Here is a 24,606-nt window from a genome sequence, read left to right as displayed (position 1 = left end):
TAGGAAGAGTTTAAATGAGGTCTCACCGCCAAAATTAACTTAGGCGTACGTAGATATGTAAACATTACGGACAACGAGGTTCAGTAACAGCTCAAATTTGGCCCTAGGTCTAATAAGCTAGCAAACTCGGACGGTGACCATCCCCGATAACAAAAGTAGGTGCTACCAGCCCCAACAACAAAGATCGATGCCATTAGGGCCGGAGCTCCACATCACTACACCCTCAGCATCCAAGACAAACAACAACAGAGAGCAAGTTACTGAGATCAAGTATTTCATCAACAATTTCAAAAGCAAGCAATGTTCATCAGTCAGTCACTTGTTTCAAGAGAGTCCGCAAACTGTTTAACTAGCTAACATCAAACTCCGGTAGCACTCAGTCCTGTGGGGACTCGCTGCCCCTTGGAGACATATGGTTACCATCATCCCTGTCATCCCTAGGACTGGGACTCCTCCCGTTAGTCTCAGGGCTCCGATGCCTCTGGACCATAGGAGGGCTCTCTCGCTCCTGGCTCATGGGGCTCCTGCTGTTCTCCCTCCTCGGGCTCTCACCATAATCTGACCCGTTGCGCTCAGCTTGCCTACGTTCTTTAGGTGGAGGGCTCCTGCTATCTTGCGGGCTCCTGCTACCATCAGGTGACAGGCTGTGCTTTCTCCCCCTAGACGGAGATGGGCTCCTCCTTGGCTTCGGGCTCCTGCTGTATCTAGGGCTCCTTGATCTCCTGTCATCACGTTCAACACTGCGCCCATCCCTTCTGGGTGCAGGAGACCTGGACCGACTGATCATAGACAGCACAAAGTTAGAAATGCTCGTCTACCGCATTAGCAATGTGTAACGAGATTTGCATTCAGAAAGTGATAAACTCTTCAACACCAAAAGGACCAACGAGGGATTCAACTAACAATATCCTCAAAAGAGAGAGAGAAAAAAAAAAAGAAGGTGGGGGGTGGGGGGGGGGGGGGGGGCGTGGGGGGCACTAACAGCCATTAAACGAATCTGCACAGGCAAATACAGCAATGAGGCATAATTAAAGTGAGGGATGCATCGAGTTGATTTTCTGAGGATGATGATCATGGTGTTTGCACTCCTTAATTGAGGGAGTGCATATTCTGTCATAACAACATGCTATTTGGTCTTAACCAAAATGTAAATGTTTTTCCCGAATAACTTGCAAAAATCGGGACACTATTCTGTTAAGTAAAACAGTATACTGAAAGAAGAATCCATTATCAACCCAACAATATTTTTTTTTTTTTAAAACAAAATCTTAGAATATTATTTGTTGAAAGAAGAAAGGTAACTAAAGGCGGATTGTAAATATACATGCTCCTCAAAAGTCACATTTGCAACCCTCCCCAAAAGCCCTCCTGCAGAAACCAAAACCACCACCCACTGCCGAAAACAAAAAAGAAAGAAAAGAAACAAAAAAAGAAGGGAAGAAGGAAGAAAAGTAAAACAGTAGATTTCCTGAGACCGGTTACGCCTTTTTCCCATGTAGAAAAGAAACAGAAGAAGAGCTCAAGTGAAAATAAACACCACCAGCAAGCAAGCAGATATGCAACCATTCACTGAAATGTGAAATGCACGTCAACTAAAATAAACAATAAATAAAACGAATTTGGAATGTCATTTGCCCTTCCAACTTGGAAAGGACCACCCACCACCAGCGAGGAGGGCCCACCAAAAAAAATAATTTGATAAAAAGAAACATAACTAGAAAAACCCCTCAACTAATCTTTCCAAAGGATCCATATTTATGGGGTTTGAGGGACATCTGACAGAAAATTTTGCAACTAAAGCCTCTAAGTACAAATAGCAAGTTCAAACAACTGGTACATGCGCCCTACACAAATGTGGTATAATGATAAAATTATAAAAGGTTAAAATATTTTACAAGCAAAAAGACAACAAAAAAAAAAAAAAAAGAAAACAATGAAGAAATTGGTTAATCAACAGGAAATATCAGGGGTACAACCTACATTGCACAAATCATAAAGGCATAGCAAACAGTTCTAAAGGCCCTATCTCGAATTTACCAAGTTTTAACTTTTTAGCATTACACTAGCATCATGCCCTCATCCAAACCACTGCTTGTTCACCATTCATGGGAATATACATTCCTCAGCTTAATGCAAATTCACATCAAATGATACAAATCTGCTTGCAGTCCAAAAGCAGATTTGTATTCCCACCAAACTAATTGAAATACATGAAGCCAGCCAACAGAAGGCTCCCAGGTCTTATTTTTCTCAGTATATTTAAAAGCAACCATATTCCATCAACCATTCAGGAAAAAGTTCAGAACCGTACAATATGTTTAGCATACCTGTAACTGCGGCTTCGGCTGTAGCTCCGACTTCGGCTCCTACCACGGCGAGGGGATGGAGACCGTGAATAACTCCGTCCACGTCTGCAACATCAGTAAACAATCACTTAGTCAATTCCAGATTGGCACTGTGAAGAAATAATTCATCAAAAAGGAAAACAATGTAAGTTTCAAAAATAGCCTACTTGAGATTCTTGGGACTATTTTGGCAGTTTCTTTCGATATGACCTCTTTCACCACAGCGATAACACTTGTTCTTCCAGTCTCCAGCTTTGCAGTCTCGAGCCCAATGGCCATCAATTCCACAATTAAAGCAACGGCCTGATCCAGGAGGAGGGCCTCTTCCCAGATATTCCCGAGAACCTCTAGGACCACGTGGGCCCTATAAATGGTGGGAAAAGTTATACAACAAAGCCAGAAAAATAGAATCAATAATAATATTATTATTAATATTCAGTTTAAGCACCATCTAAGTTACATACCCCTCTGGCAAATTCAACTATAATACGACTTCCATCAAATTCTCGCCCATCTAAGCTGTATCTAGCATCGTCGGCATCTCGAGGATCACTAAATTCCTATTAAAGTAGTGGACAGACACCAGAAAAGCAATAGGGGGAAGCTCATATTTGAAGAAGAGAATATTACTGTTGCTAATAAATGTAACGTCAAGATGCTAATAACAGCTAAAGAAAAAGTAATGCATGGAGTAGAGGTATACATACAATGAAGGCATAGTCACGCTTCATGTCCACATCTCGTACTCTGCGGAAACGGTTGCCAGAAACAGTAAGGCCATCATGACTTAAGTAGCGGAGGGTATGTTACTTCGCCCCTCAGAAGAACAAAACACCACTTTGTGGTTCCAGCCAATTCCATAAAAACACGCAATAACACTACAGAAAGAATCGCCAAAGTCTCTTATAAACTTTGCAAGAATAGCCACCAATTCCACCAAGGGCACCCTCTCACCACAGACCTCCTGGTTGGGCAAAAACCCAACAACCTTCAACAAGATCGTTCAAGTTAAAACACACGACACCTTTTCTCAACCTTCTCACAAGATAATAAAAAGGAAAGAGACATATACCCAAGCACATAAAACTGGCTTGGCGAAGGACTACATCTGATATCACCTCAGAGAGTCACTTCAAGGCCCACACTACAACTAATTTGAATAAACACATTTCAAAAACGGAAATGGGAAAGGTTGTTATCACAATACATCAGTCAGAATCACAAACCCATGCAAAAGATGTGCCCATTTTTTAAACAAAAGTCTGAATAAGAAAATTGACTTTCCCCATTAAAACCATAACAACTAAACATACCGCCACACCAAAAAAAAATACACACACACACACACACACATACACATGAAAAGCAAACAAGGATGAAGGATCAGTGCCTCAACTAGTCATAGAGGAAAACTCAAATTATAGAAGATAAATGACATGCAAAACCACTAGATATAGAAAAGAGTCAGGGGATGGTTGTTAGGACATTTGGCAGCTACTTGGAACAAGATGTGGCATGCAAACATACAAAATGGACATTCACAACATCATCACACTTGCACACCAATCGAAACAAAGCATGCACTATTGATATAACGTTGGCTAAATTACCTTCCGTATCTGCTGAAAAGGTCTTCAAGATCACGTGGACGAGTGCGAGATGAGAGATGACCAACATAAAGACGTGTGCCGCCATAGCGATCATCGTAGCGAGGCATTTTCTTACTGCAACTCAAATAAAAAAAAATGCAACAAACATATCCAGAAATAAATATACCACAAAATTCTGATAAACAGCCATATGCACATATGCATATAGCAACTGACTAAAATCAAGATAGAATGGAAAAACAAAAGAAGGAACTGGTATGAAAATTATCAATTTAAAAGTCTTTAAAAGAAGAAGAAGAAGAAGAAGAAGAAGAATACAACCTAACTACCAGATACTACTATACTAGATACCATACTTTAGCTACAATGAAATTTCTGAGATGAACACATAATTAAGCATATGTACTAGTAATAAGGCTGGAAATGGGCTCGGGCGGGCCCGATGGGCTTCGGGCTAGGCCCGAAACAAAAGCAGGCCGGGTTTGGGCTCGAATATGGAGCCCATTTCATTTTCGGGCCGGGCTCGGGCCTATCATTGGGCCGGCCCGGGCCTAAGCCCCTCTGCAAGCCCGATCCCAGCCCAAAATTCAGGTCCAAGCCCGAAGTCCAAATATAATCTTTTATTATATAAAAGATGGCCAAGCTTAGCCATCTAACGCAAGTTAGGCTCGAGACTCCGGACCCTCTCCATCCATAGCTCGATTAAATAGCAGCTTTCTTTGGTAAGCTCTTCATCCTCTTCCTCTAAACCCTAGCCTCTCCCTCCCCTTTCCCATGGAGGACGATGATGACGGCCACTCCGAGTCCCCATCCAAGTCACCATCGCAATCCCAATCCCCGTTGCTATCGCCACTGACACCCCCCATCTCTATAGTGGCGCCCTCTTCTGCCGCTGCCGCCACCTCCCACTGCAACGGCCGCACCATCATCAAGCCCGTCATCGTCGCCACCCCTCCCCAGAACACCCTAACTCTGGCCCTCCCCATCTAGAGATGCTCTGGCGGCGGCAGCAAGGACTGCTCGAGGGAGGGCATCACCTCGATCCTGATCGACATGTGAGGAAAGCGATACTTGGAGCTTAGCCGAGGGAACCTGAAGCAGAAGCCCAAGCAAGAGGTGGCCGACGCCATCACCAACCGCGACAGCTACACGAAAGGGAGAGGGAGTGGGAGCGCTCGCGCTGAAGCAGGAAGTCACTTAGAGGTGTGGAAGTTTCGAGAGAGGGAGAAAGGAAGGAGAGAAACAGAGGGCGAGGGAGGGGCTTTGGGTCAAGGCTCGGGCTCGAGCTCGGGCCAACCTGATTGGGTTTGGGCAGACTCAGGCTTGGGCTCGAGCCTTAAATGTTAAAATATTTTTGAGCCTAAGTCCAACCCGAAGCTCGAAAAATTATTTTAGGCCGGGCTCAGGTAGGGGTGTGGCCTGACCCAGCCCAACCCGTTTCCAACCCTAACTAGTGATATTAAATATATGTAACATATTTGTCTACCAGGCTTACTTCTATATGCAATGTTCTTTTCATTACAGCTTTGTTACTAATAGTATCAAGGTAGTAGAAAATATAGTTCGGGACTGCTTTTTTGGAGGCACAATAAGAAGTGCACATTATAGGTGTGTTTCTTGTTGCATCATAGAATTTCTCAAAAGCACTAAAACCATGAAATTGGAAATTTCAGCTTTTTGAGTATAATTATGTGATGACATTCTTGCTTTCCTCACCATCCCTGTTCTCTTTTCAACAACCAAAAACCTCCTCAAAAAAAAAATAAAAAAAAATCTCCTTTTCAAAAACCAAACATACAATCTTGAATTTTAAAAAAAGAAAAGAAAAGAAAAGAAAAGAATCATAACTTTGAAAGACTCCGAGTACAACCTTCAACCCTAGGCGTATGGACGCTCATCTCAACCCTGATATCTTACCGATCTTGGCTAAATTTTTCGTTAGGAGAAAACCTTAGATCAAAGACTGATACCAAGAGCATGTCAAAAGCTCGAGTCATGCGGAAAAGAATGGATCGCTCCAATGCTCAGCAGATCTCTAGATTTATCTAAAGTAACAACTAGATTCAAGAATTAAGCTAGAAGGTTGGGAAATAACAAGCGGCAAAGAAATGTGGAAACGCTGAAAAAAATCAGAAATTTCAGACCACATATAACGCTCCATCCCTCCCCCCTTCTATATCTCTCCAAACCCTAGTCTATTACAGCTCGCTCACATAAAAATAATATAGCAGACATCGATACTATTTGATTTCAATACTAATACCTATTCGATCAAAACAAAGGAAAAAGTGTTGCTTTTTTAAAGAAAAAACAAAGACCATTCGTGCATGATCACCGCAGGAAACCAGATCAGATCTAACAGGATCAAAGAGTGGGAGAAACATCTCAAATCCACAAAAATCTTCCTTGAGGGTAGAAGAGAGACGTAATTTCGAACCAATCCAACGACGAAACAAGAGATTAGAACGAAAATTCGGACAAGAAACCCTGGAATCCAGAATCGAGAAGAGAACCGCACCTGAGAGATGTCTGGGAGAACGGAAAACCCTAGCCGCTCGAGAGGACGCCTCGCAGGCAGGCCGGAAGGGACTTCGCGATAAGTATTATAGGACCAGGTATTTGAACGGACGGCTCAGATGGTCTTGACCGGATCAACTACTGCCTGCGTTTCTTGTGTGTAGCTCTTGCACATGCTAAAAGCTGTATGCGTTGGTGAGTAATTAGGATGAAAAATTGCTATTTTGGTTTTTTGGTACGTTTTTATTAGAGGGTGGATTAGCAGTAATTATTGTTGGCAGATCCAATGGACCAGTCCAGCTACGAAGCAGCATGCTGAGAGACTGAAAAAACAGGAAAGAGTGCAATACATGGTGTTTATGCATGTTGCTTTTAAGGTTAACTGTTCCACTATCACTAGTAGATTTGATCCAACTAAAAATTAATCATGGATTAGTGGGTGCACTGCATCGGTGATTGAATGAATGGTATTGATTCATATAGAACAAAGTTGATGGATGGTTCTCCAATGAGCTTGCCTGATACATTGTCTGTGGTATAGTAGTGATTGATCACTTTGCTGCATGATCTATATGGAGGATTTGAACTCCATCTTGAATATAATTTTATTTATCTAGCTACTTTATAAAAATGAATGGGTGAGATCGCTCTCATTTTTATAATTTTTTTACACTTTCTAAATGTAATAGATTAGGCATAGGATATATGCTTTATGTAATTGTATGTTGCCATATAAAAAAAAATATAGTACGTGTTGAAAAAAAATATTTATATCAAAAAATATGTAATCATAGTAAGATAATAGTAATTTTTATTAAAATTTACATAAAAAATTTATAAAATATATTTTTATAATCAAAAAAATAAAAAAGCAAACTTTTCGATTAGAAGCACTCAAACATGATAGTAGCATCAATACGGGATGATAAGACTATATTGCTAAAAATACTAGAGGTCCATCTTTTCTCGTGATCAATTTCACACGTAGGCTGGTTATGAGTGACTTTTTTTTTCCGTTGGATGCACAATTTGCTTTAGGCTTAACTACATTGATACTAATCCGATTGAGGTCCACCAGGTAAGGTGCTAGGCAATTTCTTGCCATCCTTTGTAACTGCTAATGGTTTTGAAAATAAATGTGGCTCACATGTCTGTCCCAAATTTACTACCACATAAAGGATTCTAAGCCATGCTTTCGAGCAATTCTATAGATTGAGAAGCAGACAGTGAAAAATGTTGGATGCCTGGCTGCATGACACCAACAATCTATGAGAAGAAAACCAATCCCCCAACTTCTCGAGTATTGATCTTGTTGGGGAATACCGATCGACCCCGCTCACGACGGTTTATGATCGGTCATACCCGACCGACCGACCGACCGTCCGACCGATCAGCCGACCGACCGACCGTCCGACCGAGTGACCGACCAATCGCCGGATGTCATTACCGACTGAGGGTATGTCAGTCGGGCGGACCTTTTTTACTCTCCCGACCGACTGCACCAGGGAGTCCGATGGCCGACTCTAGTAACACGCCCGACTGACCGTCGGAGGGGTCTGAATCTCCACCCGACGCCACACAGTTGGCTACCGGCCTAGGGTCGGTCGACTCCTCCGATCGCCGTACAGCTGCCAGAGACTGTCAGCCCTGACAGCAGCACGCGGCACCGCCGCCTAAGGGCATTATCCCACCTAGGGCATTGTCAACCCTAGCGATTTGACAGTCCCACGGCGATGTGACACTTTCACGGTGACTCTGACAGTCTACGGTGAGTTGACAATTCCTCACTTGTCCGCGCCATTAATGACGACGCCATACCACGCTCCACTATATATATCGGGGAAGGCTACAGTGCTAGGGGCCCTTCGAAACAACAGGCTTGCTCCCTTTCTCATTCTCTCTCGATTGAGCTCTCTGTCTTCATTTCACTGTTGCCCAGTCACTTCTCTGACTTGACCGTCGGAGGATCCCCACCGGAGCCGCCTCCGGTCAGTGTGGACTTCCTTTTTGCAGGCGCTCGTTCCCGGCGACCAGGCGACGAGGGGATTGGCCGCAACAGATTGGCACGCCAGGAAGGGGGGCAGGCATTCTCAAACAATAGATACTAATGACAAAGACAAGAGCCCAACGATCAAGAGTCACAGGGTCGGCGAGGCGCTCTTCCCGTCGGGAAGAGACCTCTCCGCCACCCTCCGCGGCGGAACCCAGCTCTCCGCACCCCGCGGTGACCGCGGAGGCGCAGATCGCAGCAATCGTACTGCAGATAACCGTGCTGACGGATGCGGTCAAGAGCCTCCAGCAACAACCGGTGGCATGTCCGATGCCCTCCAAGAGCAGCCACCGACGCGTGCGTCGATCTCTGTCGTCTCCGTGCGAGCGCCTACCACAGCGCTCCCACAGAGAGGAGGAGGGGCGGCTACGGCGCGATGTCCGTCAGTCCCAGCAGCTCTCTCCCCTCCAGCTGGAGCGAGCGAGGAAGGAGAAGCGACCGCGAACGCCGTCCGCCTCCCTCTCGGAATCTTTCGGAGACTCCACTCCTGGGATCTCCCAGCACCGACGGACGGACGACTACGAACGCAGGTTCGAGAAAATCGACCGTCGGCTTTCGCAGTTGCAGGTGGACGGACAGAAGTCTTCGAATGACGTCGACTTCCAGACTGCCCAACCTCTTTCCCGACTCATTCTCGACGAACCGATCCCCAGTCGGTTCAAGATGCCACACGTGGAGCCATACGACGGCTCCACCGACCCAATCGACCACCTGGAGAGCTATAAAGCTCTCATGACGATTCAGGGGGCAACCGACGCTCTCTTTTGCATCGGCTTCCCCACCACACTCCGCAAGGCTGCCAGGGCCTGGTACTCCGATCTTCGATCGAGAAGTATCCACTCCTTCGGACAGCTCGAGTACTCTTTCGTGGCTCACTTCAGTACCAGTTGGAAGCCACCGCGAACGTCGGACAGCCTTTTCTCCCTCAAACAAGGAGAAAATGAGACGCTCCGACACTTCGTGACGCGATTCAATACGGCCACGCTTGAGGTCCGGGACCTCAACGAAGACATGGCTATCTCAGTCATGAAACGGAGGCTGAGGGCATCCCGATTTACCTATTCCCTTGACAAGATCCTCCCCCGCACATATGCTGAATTATTGGAGCACGCGTACAAGTATATGCGCGCGGACGAAGGAGCCTCCGACCGGTGCTCAACCGAGTTCAAGGGTCCGAAGGAAAAACGAAGGAAGGGTCGGGTCCCCGCCGAATCTAGCAGGCCCCCGACTGATGGTCGGGTCTCCCCCCGTGACGAAACCGAAAGTCGCCCCGACGGTAGACTCCAAGGCCGACACGCCCCAGGTATGACTCCTACACTCCTCTCTCCGCTCCCCGTGCGCAGATTTTGATGGAGATCGAGGGGGAAGAATACCTGCGACGGCCTCCGCCTCTGAAGGCAAAAAGCCTCGACCGATGGAAGTACTGCCGATTCCACCGGGGCCACGACCACAATATCGAGCAATGCATCCAGCTTAAGGATGAGATCGAAGCTCTCATCCATCGGGGGTATCTCGATAAATTTTGGAGGAACCCACCGACTCGACCTGTGGCCGACCGACGACCCCAGCCGACTGAGGAAGCGACCACCAATCAGCCGACGGCCGGGATCATCAATATGATTTCCAAACGACTTGGCCCGGGGACGTCTGCTGAAGGGGAGCCCATGAAGAAGCCGCGCCCGAACGACGTGATTACTTTTACAGAGGAGGACGTTCGGGGCATCCAAACTCCCCACGACGACGCTGTTGTTGTTTCGGCAACAATAGCAAACTATGATGTAAAAAGAATTTTTATAGATAATGGAAGTTCGACAAATATTTTATTTTACTCGACCTTCTCCCGGATGCGACTGTCTACCGACCGACTCAAGAGGGTCCCAACGCCCTTGATAGGCTTTGCCGGGGACGCCGTCGCAACGGAAGGTGAAATTACCCTGCCTGTGACGGCCGGCACCGAACCACGATAAAACACGGTTCATTTGACTTTTGCGGTCGTCCAAGTGCCTTCGGCCTACAACGCCATACTTGGAAGACCCGGACTTAACGCCCTCAAGGCGATCGTCTCGACGTACCATCTCCTAGTTCGGTTTCCGACTAGGAACGGAGTCAGAGAGATGCGCGGAGACCAACAACTCGCTCGCCGATGCTTCCAGATCTCCGCTCAGAATGATGAGTTGAGGGGCTCCCTGACGATCGACAAACTAGACCAACGGGAGGAGGAAGAACGGGGCTCGCCGGCCGAACAACTCGTGTCAACCCCGATTGCGAGAGACCCCGACCGAAAGGTATGGGTCGGGTCTCAACTACCCGACCCAGAACGGCGACGATTGACGGAGCTGCTAACAGCCAACGCCGACATATTTGCTTGGTCGGCAGCAGATATGTCGGGCATCCCCCCAGAGACAATAACCCACCGACTCAACATCGACCCGACGATGAGGCCGATGAGGCAGAAGAAAAGGTCCTTTGCTCCCGAAAGACAGAGGGCCATCGACGAAGAAGTGGACAAGCTGCTCGAGGCGGGCTTCATCAGAGAAGCCACATATCCCGATTGGCTCGCCAATGTCGTCATGGTCAGGAAAGCCAACGGGAAGTGGAGGATTTGCATCGACTACACCGACCTGAATCGGGCCTGTCCAAAAGATAGCTTTCCACTTCCAAAGATCGATCAGCTGGTGGATGCGACATCCAGATTTCAACTGCTCAGCTTCATGGACGCCTTCGTCGGGTACAACCAGATCCGGATGACGCCCGAAGACGAGGAGCACACTGCCTTCGTGACCCCCAAGGGCCTCTACTGTTATCGAGTGATGCCCTTCGGGCTGAAGAACGCCGGCGCCACCTACCAACGACTTGTCAATAAGGTCTTTAAAGATCAGATCGGGCGCAATATGGAGGTATACGTGGACGACATGCTGGTGAAAAGTGCCCAGATTTCGGATCATATTCGGGATCTCGAGGAGACCTTCCGCACTCTACGACAACATCGAATGAAGCTGAATCCGACTAAGTGCGCTTTTGAGGTGACCTCAGGGAAGTTTCTCGGATTCCTCGTTTCTCAGCGAGGAATCGAGGCCAACCCTGAGAAAATAAAGGCGATCATCGACATGCGTCATCCGAACATCAAGAAGGAGGTCCAGCAGCTGAACGAAAAAATCATCGCTCTCAACCGGTTCATTTCTCGATCAGCTGAAAGGTGCCTCTCGTTTTTCAAAACTTTACGGCAGGCGAAGGGTTTTTCTTGGTCGGATGAGTGCCAACGGGCCTTCAAATATCTGAAGAAGTACTTGGCTTCCCCGCCACTGCTTGTGAAGCCGGAGGTTGGGGAGACCTTGTATCTCTATTTGGCCACCTCCTCCGAGGCGGTCAGTTCGGTGCTCATCCGAGAGAACGAGAGCCGAACCCATCAGCCTATCTACTACACCAGCAAAGTGCTCCGCGGTGCTGAAGCTCAATATTCAGAGACAGAAAAGATGATTTTCGCCTTGACCATCTCCGCACAACGACTCCGCCCATACTTCCAGGCTCATGCCATAGTGGTTCTCACCAACCAGCCCTTGAGGGCGATATTGCACCGACCGGATACGTCAGGATGACTGACGAAGTGGGCAATGAAGCTCAGCGAGTTCGACATACAGTACCGACCGCAACCTTCCTTGAAGGCCCAGGTCCTGGCTGACTTCATCGTCGAATGCCCGACAGCCGACCAAGGGTCGGAAGGTGTGGACCCGGGATGAGACGCGGTCTCCGAGCCAGACCCGTTCTCCACCTGGGTACTGCACATCGACGGAGCTTCAAACGCTCAAGGGAGCGGGGCTGGGTTCCTGCTCACCAACTCGGATGGGGTAGTCACCGAGTATGCCCTCCGATTCGACTTCAAAGCCTCCAATAACCAAGCCGAGTACGAAGCGCTCCTCGCCGGCTTGAGGATGGCAAAGGAACTTGGGATCGACAGTCTCCGGACATTCTCCGATTCTCAACTGATCGTGGGGCAGGTCAAAGGTGAATTCGAGGTGCGAGATCCGGCCATGGCCAAATATCTCCAGAAAGTGAAGGATCTCGTAACGCACCTCAGATATTTTAAAATTTCCCACATCCCTAGGTCGGAGAACGCCCGGGCCGACGCACTCTCCAGACTGGCGACTTCGGCTTTCGACTCTTTGGGTCGGATGTTCGTGGAGAACCTCGAGCAACCGAGTATCGACCAAGTCGAAGAGATACTACAACTAACAACTGAACCAAGCTGGATGGATCTGATTGTTCGGTTCCTGACTGACGGAATCAGTCCTGAAGATCCCACGGAGGCCAGACGGCTCCGATGGTCGGCCTCCCAATATTTGATCATGGATGGCCGACTCTACAAAAGATCGTTCTTCCTTCCCTTACTTAGGTGCTTGGGACCGACCGACGCAGACTATGCCCTCCGAGAAGTGCATGAAGGAATCTGCGGGAGTCACTTCGGGGGCAAATCTCTAGCCTACAAAGTCCTACGACAGGGCTACTACTGGCCCACCATGAGGAAGGACGCGGCTGAGTTGGTCCGGAGGTGCGAACCTTGTCAGAAGTACGCCAACGTACAGCACCAACCGGCCAGCCAAATCGCTCCTATTGTCGCTCCATGGCCCTTCGCTCAGTGGGGGGTCGATATTCTCGACCCTTTCCTTCCAGCATCGGGTCAAAGAAAGTTCATAGTCGTCGCCATCGACTACTTCATCAAGTGGGTGGAGGCCAAGCCCCTGGCGCAGATTATCGAACGAAAGATGGAAGACTTTGTCCAAAAATCCATCATCTTCAGGTTCGGATTGCCGCATACCATTATCACCGACAATGGGCGGCAATTTGATAACCAAGATTTCAGAGATTTCTGCGCAAGGTTTCACATCACGCACCAACTGACTTCGGTCGGGCACCCACAGTCCAACGGCGAAGTCGAGGTGACCAACCGGACCATACTACACGGGCTCAAAATCCGACTAAACGAAGCCAAAGGCCTCTGGGTCGACGAGCTGGGCTCCATTCTGTGGGCTTACCGAACGACCCCCCGCGTTCTAACCGGAGAGTCGCCTTTCGGTTTGGCCTATGGGACGGAGGCGATGATCCCACTCGAAATTGGGCTGCCATCTACCAGGGTCGAGCGGTATCGAGAGCCGGACAACTCTGATTGTCGGAGGGCCGACCTAGACCTCCTCCCCGAATTACGAAACGAGGTCCAACTTCGCATGGCTTCATACCGACAGAAGGTAGCCCGGTATTACAACGCCAAAGTCAGACCGAAGCTCTTCAGGCCTAGTGACTTAGTCCTGAGAAAGGCAGAGGTCTCGAAGCCCCTGGACCAAGGGAAGCTGGCTCCGAACTGGGAAGGGCCCTACACGGTAGCAGACACCTATGGTCCGAGAGCCTACCGACTGGAGACTCTGGAAGGGAAACTCATTCTCCGGACATGGAACGCCGACAACCTGAAGTTGTATCACCAATGAACTTTGTACTTGTTCATTCGGAATACAAATCCAGTTTAAAATTGCAGAGTTTTAACTCTTCGACTGACGATCGGCGCTCACCAAGAAGGTTGGGTCCCGACGTCCCGACTCGGACTTGGTATCCGCATGGAACCAACGGCCCGACCGCCGATGATGTATCGGGCGCTCCCAAGGGCCATCCACGGTGATGGGAGTTGACACTCCTTCTACGGTCGAACTTTCGGGCCAGACTATCGGCTAACTTACCGATTGAGCCCCGACCAAGGAAAGACGAAATGCCTATGCGACTGCCGTCATAACTTGCCGACCGAGCTACGGCCGGTCGAAGAATATTCGGCTTACCACCGTCTATCACACGATGCGACCACAGTCGCATTCATAGCTCACCGACCGAGCTACGGACGGTCGGAAGATATTCGGCTTATCACCGTATATTATTTGGCGCAGTATAAATACCCGACACAAGGGTATCGGGATCCGACTTATCGGCGTTCCCCGACTAAATGCGCCGAACGACATTCGACTGAACGCGTCGGAAGAGACCTGACTACCAAACATTTATTTGGCGGTCCGTCAGCTTCCGACTCAACGAACCCGCCCGACACGCGATCGGGGAAAGGATGCCCGACTTACGACCTCGACCATTGAAGGCCGAGCCAAAGTCGGGACATGTCGTACCTTCATGGTGGCACGAGTTGCCGAACGACCTAACCGACCTATATGGGTTGGCGACTTACGTGTTCAGATACATTCTACAACACAAGAAAAAAAGTTTAAGTCTATGACTTTGACTTCATTAAAGATCAAAAGAAGCTTACAAAATCGGACCGAAGCCCGGTTACAAGTATTTTGGAAAAAACAAAAAGGATAAAAGAGAATGAGGCCACGGTCATCCTTCCGAGTCAATCTCCTCGACCGATGGAAGCTCGGGGATGACCTGCGTGTCCACCGCGATCGGCACTGGGTCGACGGCCGGAACAGGACCGTCGGTCGGCGATGGACAGGCGGTCGGCGTCGGATCACGAGTCGCGGCCGTCTGTTCCTGGACGACCTCTTCCGCCACGGCGACGCCTCCCGACGACGGGTCGGCCATTTCTTCCGTGGCTTGGTTCTCGACTCCCGACGGGACGATGCTACTGAGATCCAGCTCCGGGTACAGGGCTTGAACCGCATCCCGACCATCCTCGTACCCCACCCGGTACGACGCGAAGCCAGACTCCAACATCTTCTCTCGGTACTGGTCGGTGCCACGAAAGTCGTCCACCGCCCGACTCGCCGACGCCTTCGCCGACCTCGCTTCCGCTTCCGCCCGGTCGAGAGAGTCTTTTGCCGACTCTGCCTCTGCCTTTGATATGTCGACGTCGGCCTGGGCGATTGACAGATCCTCCTCAGCCTTGGCGAGCTTCTCCAGGCTGACCCAGAGCTGCTCGCGTTCGCCCTCGAGTTCGGCGGCGACGCCGTCACGCTCGCGCCGCAGACGGTGCATGGTCCGACCCTTGCGTTTGGCTTCTTTCCGAGCCGACTTGAGTTCGGACCCGAGATGAGAGACCTCGTCCACCAACTTCGCCTCCCGATCGGTCGACTGCTTCAGGTGGTCGACCAGCATTGCCCGGTCGGCTTCGGCCGCCGCCGCCCTGTCCTTCCAAGCCGCTCGGACGTTCCCGAACCTCCGGTACCCAGCTTCAAGTTCGGACATGGTGTAGATCAGCTGCCGACGTGAGCGTTACGTCAGAAAGATAAAATAATGAAGACGCTAAAGAAAAGGGAGGTGAAGTAGAACTTACCCCGACCATGGTCGGGTAAAACGAAGACAGCATCTCGATCACTTGTCGAGACCTCAGCACCTCCACGTCGGCTGGGAGGAGGATCCCCTGGCATAGCCTCCTGGCCAGGTTGTGGTGGGCCAGCGCCGACGCTCCTTCGGGGAACTGAGCGCTGGGTGGCACAGTGCGACTCCCCGACCTTGTGTCGTCCGTGGGGTCCACCGGGGCTTTCCCCCGATCGACCACCCCAACCAGCGGATCCGGTAAGGAGGGGATGCTCGAGTTTGACGCGGCACCCCCCGTTGCGGCTGCAGATGTTATTGGATGGTGTTCGAGTTCCCGAACGTCATCCGGTGCCACACCCGCCGGCGAAGCCGCCGATGTCCCTTCAGCCGCTTCCTCCGCCGGCCTCTCCTCCGGTTGCATCGTCGGAGCCGCGAGTGCTATCACCGGCTCCGACTGGTCAGTAGCCGACGCCTCGATGGTCGGCACCGCTGTGGAAGGTTTCTTCGGCGGACGCGAAGGTCCGGCCCCCGATGCCGGCCTCTTCCTCGCCGCGTACTGACGGATTTCGGCGTCGGTCGGCCTCATCCTCGGAGGTGTCCCTGCGATACCGACAGCAATATTAATATAAGAACAAGAACGAAGGCCAGAATGAAAAGACAACCGATGGATCGGGCGATACCTAGATGGGGGACCAAGCTCAGGCCAGCGTCATAGAGGGCTTGTTCGGTATCAAGCTCCCTCTGCTTCAGGACCGACATGTCCTTGAGTCGGTGGAAGTCCTCCCGGTCGTCCGCCTCAACCCGGCTGTTCTCGTTTGCCTCGGTTCGGGGCACGCCCCAGTGAGAAGGGAAGCCCCAGGGAGAAGAAGATGAAACAAAGAAAAACTGGTTCTTCCACCCGTGGATGGACGAGGGAAGACCAGTGATGAAGGAAAGACCCTTCCGGGGGTTGAAGAGCCACCACCCTCGGGCCTTAGGGTGGGGTCGGAGGATAAAAAATGCCCAGAAGAGAGAGATACGAGGGTTGGTCGGCAGAAGCTGACACAACAAGGCGAAGCTGATTATTAGTCGGACAGAGTTCGACGCCAGTTACGCCGGATAAAGTCCGTAATAATCCAGCAGATTCCGGACGAACTCCGGAATCGAAAGCCGAAGACCCGCGCGAAGATCTTCGACGTACAGCGCCACCTGGCCCGGTGGAGGGTTGTTAACCCGACCGCCGACCCCTGGGGTGGAAAGTTGGAACTGCTTCGGGATACAATACTGATCCCGGAGCCGATCAACGTTCGGCCCCGAAAGCGAGGAAACCTCAACTTTCGGAGTCGACCGAGGGTCATCGGTCGGATTTCCCGACCGAGCCCCCTGAGATGAGTTTCCGACCATCGCACCAGAACCAAGAGAAAGGCGATGCCGAAGAAGAAGAAGAAGAATAACGAAAAGAAGATTTAAAGGGAAACTACGGCCGAAGGGAAGAATCACAAACCCCAGGCGGACCCTTGCGAGAGTGGGAGAAGGAGCAGCCGCTGGCGACGACGGAGGAGTCACTTGGGCAGAGCCTCTGCAGCAAATCGTCCAAGATGGGGCTTCAAGCGCAAGTGGTCCTATATATATAGGGCCGTTTGACGGCCGAGATGACCCCGCACCGACCGAGATCCCCCGGATGGGCGACACGTGGCGGCATCCGGGCCCTTCCTTCGGCCCGATGGTTCGGCGCGCCCATCCCGGGATGGCCGCACCGCCTTCATTTAATGCGGAGGACGTCGGCCCAACCACCTCCGACACGTGGCGAAAGGGCCGCGGTTTCGAGTTAAATCGCCCACGGTGATTCGCGTTCCCGATGGGATGCCTGACAGTGCCCCACACTCCCAGACCGACGCGGGGCGGTGGTTTGTGTTCCCCAAAAAGCGTCGGACACCCGATCGCCTGACACCAAATCGTCCGGCACTCGATCGTCTGACACCGACGTAACACCTGACGCCGACAGGACGGGATGTCTGACACTGACTGGGCACCTGACGCTAGCAAATCGCTCAGCATTCATGAAACGCCCGACATCGTATCAACTCGCGGTACGGTCGGAATTTGGCATACGGTGAATCCACTCCTTTTCGCCCGGCGTTGCTGCCCAAACAGAGGCATCAGCCAGCACACCGTCCGACTCAGGAGTGGAGGGGGGCAACTGTTGGGGAATACCGATCGACCCCGCTCACGACGGCTTATGGTCGGTCATACTCGACCGACCGACCGACCGACCGTCCGACCGAGCGACCGACCGTCCGACCGAGCGACCGACCGACCAACCATTCGCCGGATGCCATTACCGACTGAGGGTATGTTGGTCGGGCGGACCTTTTTTACTCTCCCGACCGACTGCACCAGAGAGTCCGATGGCCGACTCTAGCAACACGCCCGACTGACCGTCGGAGGGGCCTGAATCTCCACCCGACGCCACACAGCTGGCTACCGGCCTAGGGTCGGTCGACTCCTCCGATCGCCGTACAGCTGCCAGAGACTGTCAGCCCCTGACAGCAGCACGCAGCACCGCCGCCTAAAGGCATTATCCCACCTAGGGCATTGTCAACCCTAGCGATTTGACAACCCCACGGTGATGTGACACTTTCACGGTGACTCTGACAGTCTACGGTGAGTTGACAATTCCTCACTTGTCCGCGCTATTAATGACGGTGCCATACCACGCTCCACTATATATATCGGGGAAGGCTACAGTACTAGGGGCCCTTCGAAACAACAGGCTTGCTCCCTTTCTCATTCTCTCTCGATTGAACTCTCTATCTTCATTTCACTATTGTCCAGTCACCTCTCTGACTTGACCGACGGAGGGTCCCCGCCGGAGCCGCCTCCGGTCAGTGTGGACTTCTTTTTTGCAGGTGCTCATTTCCGACGACCAGACGACGAGGGGATTGGCCGCAACAGATCTCGCCATCAAATTTCACTCCGACCCATTATAGTTTTGGGAGGTTCATGGTTGATGAGGACATCAGTCCAAGTTATTCTTCTCAAACCAGCAAAAACCAAAGATTTTTTCCTTAATGCATGTTTGTACTTTTTTTTTTGTCATTTCTTTTGATGTAACCGAAAGAACAACAAAATTATATACCATAAATTGAGTCATTTGAAAGCCAAATCTACTTACAAACATTTGGTACTTACAAGCCAACCAACAAGTTTTCTTCAAAAGCTATTTCCCTTATATAATCATATTCTCCGAATTATCCATACAGTAAGAGAGTGTGATATAAATATGAAGCAATGATGCGGTTGCTAAGCCCGGAACCCTATGTCATGAAAAGTGATATTTCTTTTTTCCCATATCAATTTTTGAAAATTATGAATACTTATTCAGTAGTTAATCATATTACCAGAAGTAATTTGTTTGCCTGAGCTATTTGAGTTTTAGCTTAGTCGTCATAAAAATAAATGACGGAGAATGTATGCATGCATGTTGCTTGGAGATCTATGTCTCAATACATTACCAAGCAATCCCACTCTCTCTTTTTTTTTTAAAAAAAAAAAAGAAAAAAAACAAGCGCTTGTGACAACGTAATCCAAGAAATACACCAAACACAAAGCCTAAGCTCGACATGTACTGCACCGCACTCACCATAAACAATAAAGTTTTTTGCATGGTGGACCTTATTCACAAATTGGCTTCTTGGATCTCACGTGAAGACCACAATTGATGGGTTGGGTTTGGCGTGGATAAAGTTAGTATTCTTGCAAATTTCATGCAAAATATCATCCATCCCAACAATGGATTGGAATCACTCGGTTTGAACCTCTCATGAATTGAATCATCCAGCTTGACCCAGTGATTTCATGAGAACCAATGATTGCTTTTATTGATGGTTAGGTTAAGCTACATATAACGAAGTAACCGACCAACCATAAAGAGCTTACTAAACCAACTGTCGTAATCTAGAACAATGCTGTCCTCATGATATGAGCCATGCCAAAGTTTCCATCTAACTAGTAGCGAGCACAACAGCACCAGAGCACTTCCCCCCCGTGCCATAGCAGAGCCGTTCCTTTGCCTCCTCCCTTCCTATTAGAGCGCTCTCCCCACACGTTTATCCCCGTCTTCCGGATTGCTTCCTGTCCTCTTAACGTCCGGGCCTCTTATTCCTACCAGCAAAATGTTCAAACCCCTCGTCATGGTGATGGCCTCCTCTTCCTCCACCTGCAGCTTGTTTACTTCTCTCTAATGGGATCTTCTGATCCAGTATAAGTCCCAGAGAGAGATTGAGAGAAAGAGGTGGGAAGAAGATGCTGCAGAGGGCGGCGAGCAACGCTTATTCCTGGTGGTGGGCCAGCCACATCAGGACCAAACAGTCCAAATGGCTCGACAACAACCTCCAAGGTTAGCCTTCTTGATCTCCATTATATATATAAATATCTTATGTGATTTGAAATGTTTCATTGCAGCTAAGATTCGATAAAGTCATACATTGATTAGTTTTTTTCCCTTTGAAGAATTTTTTCATATACCACATGTGAGATCAGTGAAATATTTCGATGAAAAAATATATATAAGAAGGAGATCTCCATTGTTTTCTTTATGTTGGATTCACAAACAGTATTTTCATGTGAAAGTATTTTCATGTTATTTGGTCTGCTTGAACATAGGAAAGGATCTTTGGAACGATAATTGAGGGGACAAAAAATTGTCTGACTGAATAGAAAAAGAGAACCCTCTCTCTCTCTCTCTTCCCCTAATTTGTTTACAATTTGGACTTCATCATAATTTTCCAACAATATCCATTCCAACAGAAGTGAGTTCCTGTAATTTCATCAAGCAATTATTTTGGCTCTTTTCTTCATTAAAGACTGGCATATAACCCCATGAATTCAAGAGGTAATACAGAAGGTTGCTCATTAACATCTTTTTATTACCTGTATAGTTTGACGAATTTTAAGAGGTGCATCTTTTTGTTTCTCCCATTCATAGCAATAAGTAAATTCTTATTAGATATCTCCAAAGTGATCAAAGCAATAAGTAAAACAAGCAAAGTATGGTTATGTGATATTGGAGAAATTATAGTGTTGAGAGACCTCAAAATGTGCGCATCAGATGCTATGGATAGTTATGATCCTGCAATCTGAAAATTATTTTATATTTTTTATGTATTTTGATAAATATGCTTCCAACTTTCTAAGATGCACTTTTCTTGTTCCTTTGCCTCAAAACTGAACACCATGGGGTTGGTAACTTATAATTAGACTTGGTATAGCACGCGGAGATAGAAAACACCACGTCCTATAGGCTCAACATTCTGAAGTTTGGCTTTTATGTTAGAATACATAGTGGAGTAGATTATTTTTTCTATGGCATCTATATTCATCTATTTTTGACAAAAAATGACAACATAATTTCTTTATTTGATTCATTATACTATAGCAATTGTTTGACACTTTAATCTTGACAATGTGTTGAACTTATTAAGTAATGCATGAATATATATATCTATTCTATTGAAAGCGACAAATCATTCGGCAAAATATCTCAGAATTTGTATCCCTCTTAATCAAGGTAAGCCATTCTCTTAAATGATATCGTCATTGTTGTAGTATATGTGTCTACCGGTAGGCTCAATTCCAAAATTAACTGAAATCTTATCTGTCACTTAAAATGACCTTTTGAGAAGGAAGGTAAACAATAGTTTTCATGAGTTTTATGAAACTAGGAACGAGGAAGTCTGTACTTTTATCTTCTTGTCCTCTGCACAGAGTGAACAACCCTTCTGATACTCTCTCTCTCTCCACCCCCCACCCCCCACAGCTTTGACATTTTTTCTTTTTTTTTGTGATCTCCTTTATTTTTTTTGAGAAAAGGGATTATAAGTTGCATTGTTGCTTAACTAATTGCAAATGATCAAAATAATATTTAACAAAGTTGCATTTGATATTGTATATACTCACTATGTCCTCCCCCACCCAAGAGAATGCTACATATTTGTGTTTTTGTAGTTGATAATGTAAAGTTCTGGACTTTTTGGTCTGCAGAGATGGAGGAGAAGGTAAAATCCATGATCAAGCTCATAGAGGCGGATGCTGATTCCTTTGCTAAGAAGGCAGAGCTGTACTTTAGAAGGAGACCAGAGCTCTTGAACTTTGTTGATGAAACCTACAAAGCATACAAAGCATTGGCCGATAGGTATGATCGAATATCAGGAGAATTGCACAAGGCCAACCACACAATTGCAACTGCTTTCCCTGATCAAGTCCAGTTTGATGTGGATGATGATGATGATGATAGCTCTACAAAGCAAATCCCTTCTGTCGATAACATTAAACTTCCCAAGCCACCTGCAGAAATCCCACCATTTAGTTTGAGAAGAATACACAAGGAAAACCAGCCCGTCTTGAAGAAGACAAACCATAAGAGGATTAGCTCTCAAATTAGTAAAGAGAAGGCACAGGAAAAGATAGACAGGCTTCAGAAGGAAATCTTAGTACTACAAACTGAGAAGGAATTTGTGAAGAGCTCTTATGAGAGTGGGCTGAAAAAATATTGGGACATAGAAAGGCAGATGACCGAGTTGCAGGAGGAAGTTTCTTCATTACAAGATACTTTCAATACCAGTGCAGTCATTGAAGATGATGACGCCCGAGCTTTGATCGCGGCAAAAGCCATTAAGTCCTGCGAGGATACCTTAGTGAACTTGCACAAGAAGCAAAAGAAATCGACAGAGGAGGCAAGAATAGAGTCGGAAAGAATTAAGGATGCCAAGCAGATGCTGAAGGCACTTAAAGTTGAGTACGGTCAGTCTCAGATGGAGATTGAGGAGAACTCTGATCAAACCATAGAGCAAAATTCTGATACCATGAATAGAGAGAGTGAAGTTTGTGCTTGGAAGCCAGAGGGGCTAGATTTACAGTCAATATGCCAGAAGGTAAAGGAACACTTTGAGATGAGCTCTGATACATCTGTGGTGGAGCTTGCAGAAAAGATCGACGAGCTTGTAGATAAGGTCATCGGCCTAGAGCTCACAGTTTCATCCCAGACTGCACAGATTCAGAGATTAAGATCAGAAACAGATGAGCTTCAAAAGCACTTGCGCAACTTGGAGGAAGATAAGGCAACTCTGATAGGGGACTCCAATATCTTGACTGAGAGGTTAAAGCAAGCAGAAGAAGAGTTGCGAACAATTCAGCATCTCGAGAAGTGTGTTCAAGATGAAAAGGGCATGGTTGAAATGCATTTCACTGAAGCTTGTGATAGCCTCAATGATCTTTCAGACAAATTGCAGTCCCCTAAACATCAAGAAGAGAATAAGCCACTGGGAGATGGCAGGCAAGAAGGAAGGAGCAAGGAGATGGGTTCAGGTGATAGCAATTCTCAAAGTTCCCAATTAGAAGAGCTAGATGATGCACCCGACTTGCACAACTTGCTAGTGAAGGGATTAGAAGGCAAAGAAAAGATGTTGCTAGCTGAGTACACATCCATCCTTCGGGACTATAAAGATACAAAGAAAATGCTTACTGAGATAGAGAAGAAAAATGAAGAATATCACGTCGAGACAATGGAACAGGTAAAAGAATTGAGGAGTGCCAATGCCATGAAAGATGATGAGATCCGATCTCTAAGGAAAATGTTGAGCTCATTACAAAGGACTGTAAATGAAAGTGCACCGAAGAACTCAGAGAATTCTGACACTAAAGTTGCAGACAACACAGCAAAAATAAATGCACCATTTGATGCTACAAATACTGATAGCCCTTGTGCAGAAGTAGACCTCAAGCTCTACCAAGTCAATGAATCACACACCTCCTCACCCATCGAAGAAAAATTTAGAGCAGATATTGATACGCTGCTAGAGGAGAACTTGGACTTCTGGTTAAGGTTCAGCACATCATACCATCAAATCCAGAAATTCCAAACAACATTTAAAGACTTGGAAGCTGAGATGGAGAAACTGAAGGATGTCAAACCACAAGAGGGGAGTGGTGGTGCTATGGTTGCTGCTGGGCAGACAATAAAACAGGAATCGGTTCCACTCGAGAAGAAGCTGAGAGAATTGAACACAGAACTCCAAGTCTGGTTGGAAAAGAATGGGGTGCTAAAGAACGAGCTACAATGCAGATTCTCATCACTTTGCAACGTACAAGAGGAGATATTGAAGGTCTCAAACGAAAGTGAGGCCCAAGATGTGCAATTCACTCCTTATCAGGCTGCAAAGTTCCAAGGTGAGGTTCTCAACATGCAACAAGAGAACAACAAGGTGGCAAAAGAGCTGCAGACCGGACTGGATCATGTGAAAGGGCTTCAGGTCGAGGTTGGAACGGCTCTGTCCAAGCTTCGTGAGGATTTCAAGTTGACTGGATCAAGAAACCACAATTACCAACAGTCTCTCAGGCATGTATCAAGCAAGCATATAATACCATTGAAGACCTTCTTATTTGGTGCTAAGCCTAAGAAGCCATCGATATTTTCATGCATGAATCCAGCACTGCACAAACAATACAGTGATTTAAGAACAGGGTTTCCAACATAAAATCTGACTTGGTGTTGGATCTTCTTTCAGTCCTCATCATTTCCTTGATCACATGCAAAGAGTTTTCTGGGCATCTTGTGAACTGGTTTTTGGTTTCTTTTGTGATCTTACAAGACTCATTTTTACACCTGCTTTTGGGGCCACAATATTGCAATAACGAAATGTAACCTGGCTGTGTTATTTTTTTCCTGCCAATACTTTACATCATGTTTGCTGATCCAAGAAAACTTGCTAACCATCCACAAGATGGGACTTACTCTTGCTTGGAACCACAAGACATGGTGTATAAATTATATATATGGAACCACAAGCAAGAACCAACGAGT

The 24,606-nt window shown here is 47.9% G+C and overlaps 2 protein-coding genes across 4 annotated transcripts; one reads left to right on the top strand and one right to left on the bottom strand.

Annotated features, from left to right (window-relative positions):
• Nucleotides 1-261: 261 nt before the first annotated feature.
• LOC105045761 (uncharacterized) lies at nt 262-6,611 on the bottom strand. 3 transcript variants are annotated; one of them, XM_010924148.4, is made up of 7 exons: nt 6,474-6,611; nt 3,956-4,069; nt 3,053-3,092; nt 2,810-2,905; nt 2,513-2,709; nt 2,328-2,411; nt 262-779 (listed from the first exon to the last, which is right to left on the bottom strand). In XM_010924148.4, the coding sequence occupies exons 2-7, from the start codon at nt 4,060-4,062 to the stop codon at nt 377-379; spliced, it is 927 nt and encodes a 308-aa protein (XP_010922450.1). In that variant the 5' UTR covers nt 4,063-4,069; nt 6,474-6,611; the 3' UTR covers nt 262-376. The 3 variants fall into 3 exon arrangements, with proteins under 3 accessions (XP_010922450.1, XP_019706403.1, XP_073114630.1); XM_019850844.3 differs by having other exon boundaries at nt 3,053-3,333; nt 6,474-6,522; XM_073258529.1 differs by lacking the exon at nt 6,474-6,611 and adding an exon at nt 3,418-3,495 and having other exon boundaries at nt 3,053-3,333.
• Nucleotides 6,612-19,729: 13,118 nt separating this feature from the next.
• On the top strand, nt 19,730-24,475 carry LOC105045762 (protein NETWORKED 2A-like). Its single transcript, XM_073258528.1, has 2 exons — nt 19,730-20,145; nt 21,789-24,475. The coding sequence occupies exons 1-2, from the start codon at nt 20,052-20,054 to the stop codon at nt 24,278-24,280; spliced, it is 2,586 nt and encodes an 861-aa protein (XP_073114629.1). The 5' UTR covers nt 19,730-20,051; the 3' UTR covers nt 24,281-24,475.
• Nucleotides 24,476-24,606: the final 131 nt, after the last annotated feature.

The sequence above is a fragment of the Elaeis guineensis genome, chromosome 5 (genome assembly GCF_000442705.2).
Source record: "Elaeis guineensis isolate ETL-2024a chromosome 5, EG11, whole genome shotgun sequence".
NCBI lineage: Eukaryota > Viridiplantae > Streptophyta > Magnoliopsida > Arecales > Arecaceae > Elaeis > Elaeis guineensis.
The sequence above is the reverse complement of the archived record's forward strand: the minus strand, read 5'-3'. Positions and strand labels throughout refer to the sequence as shown.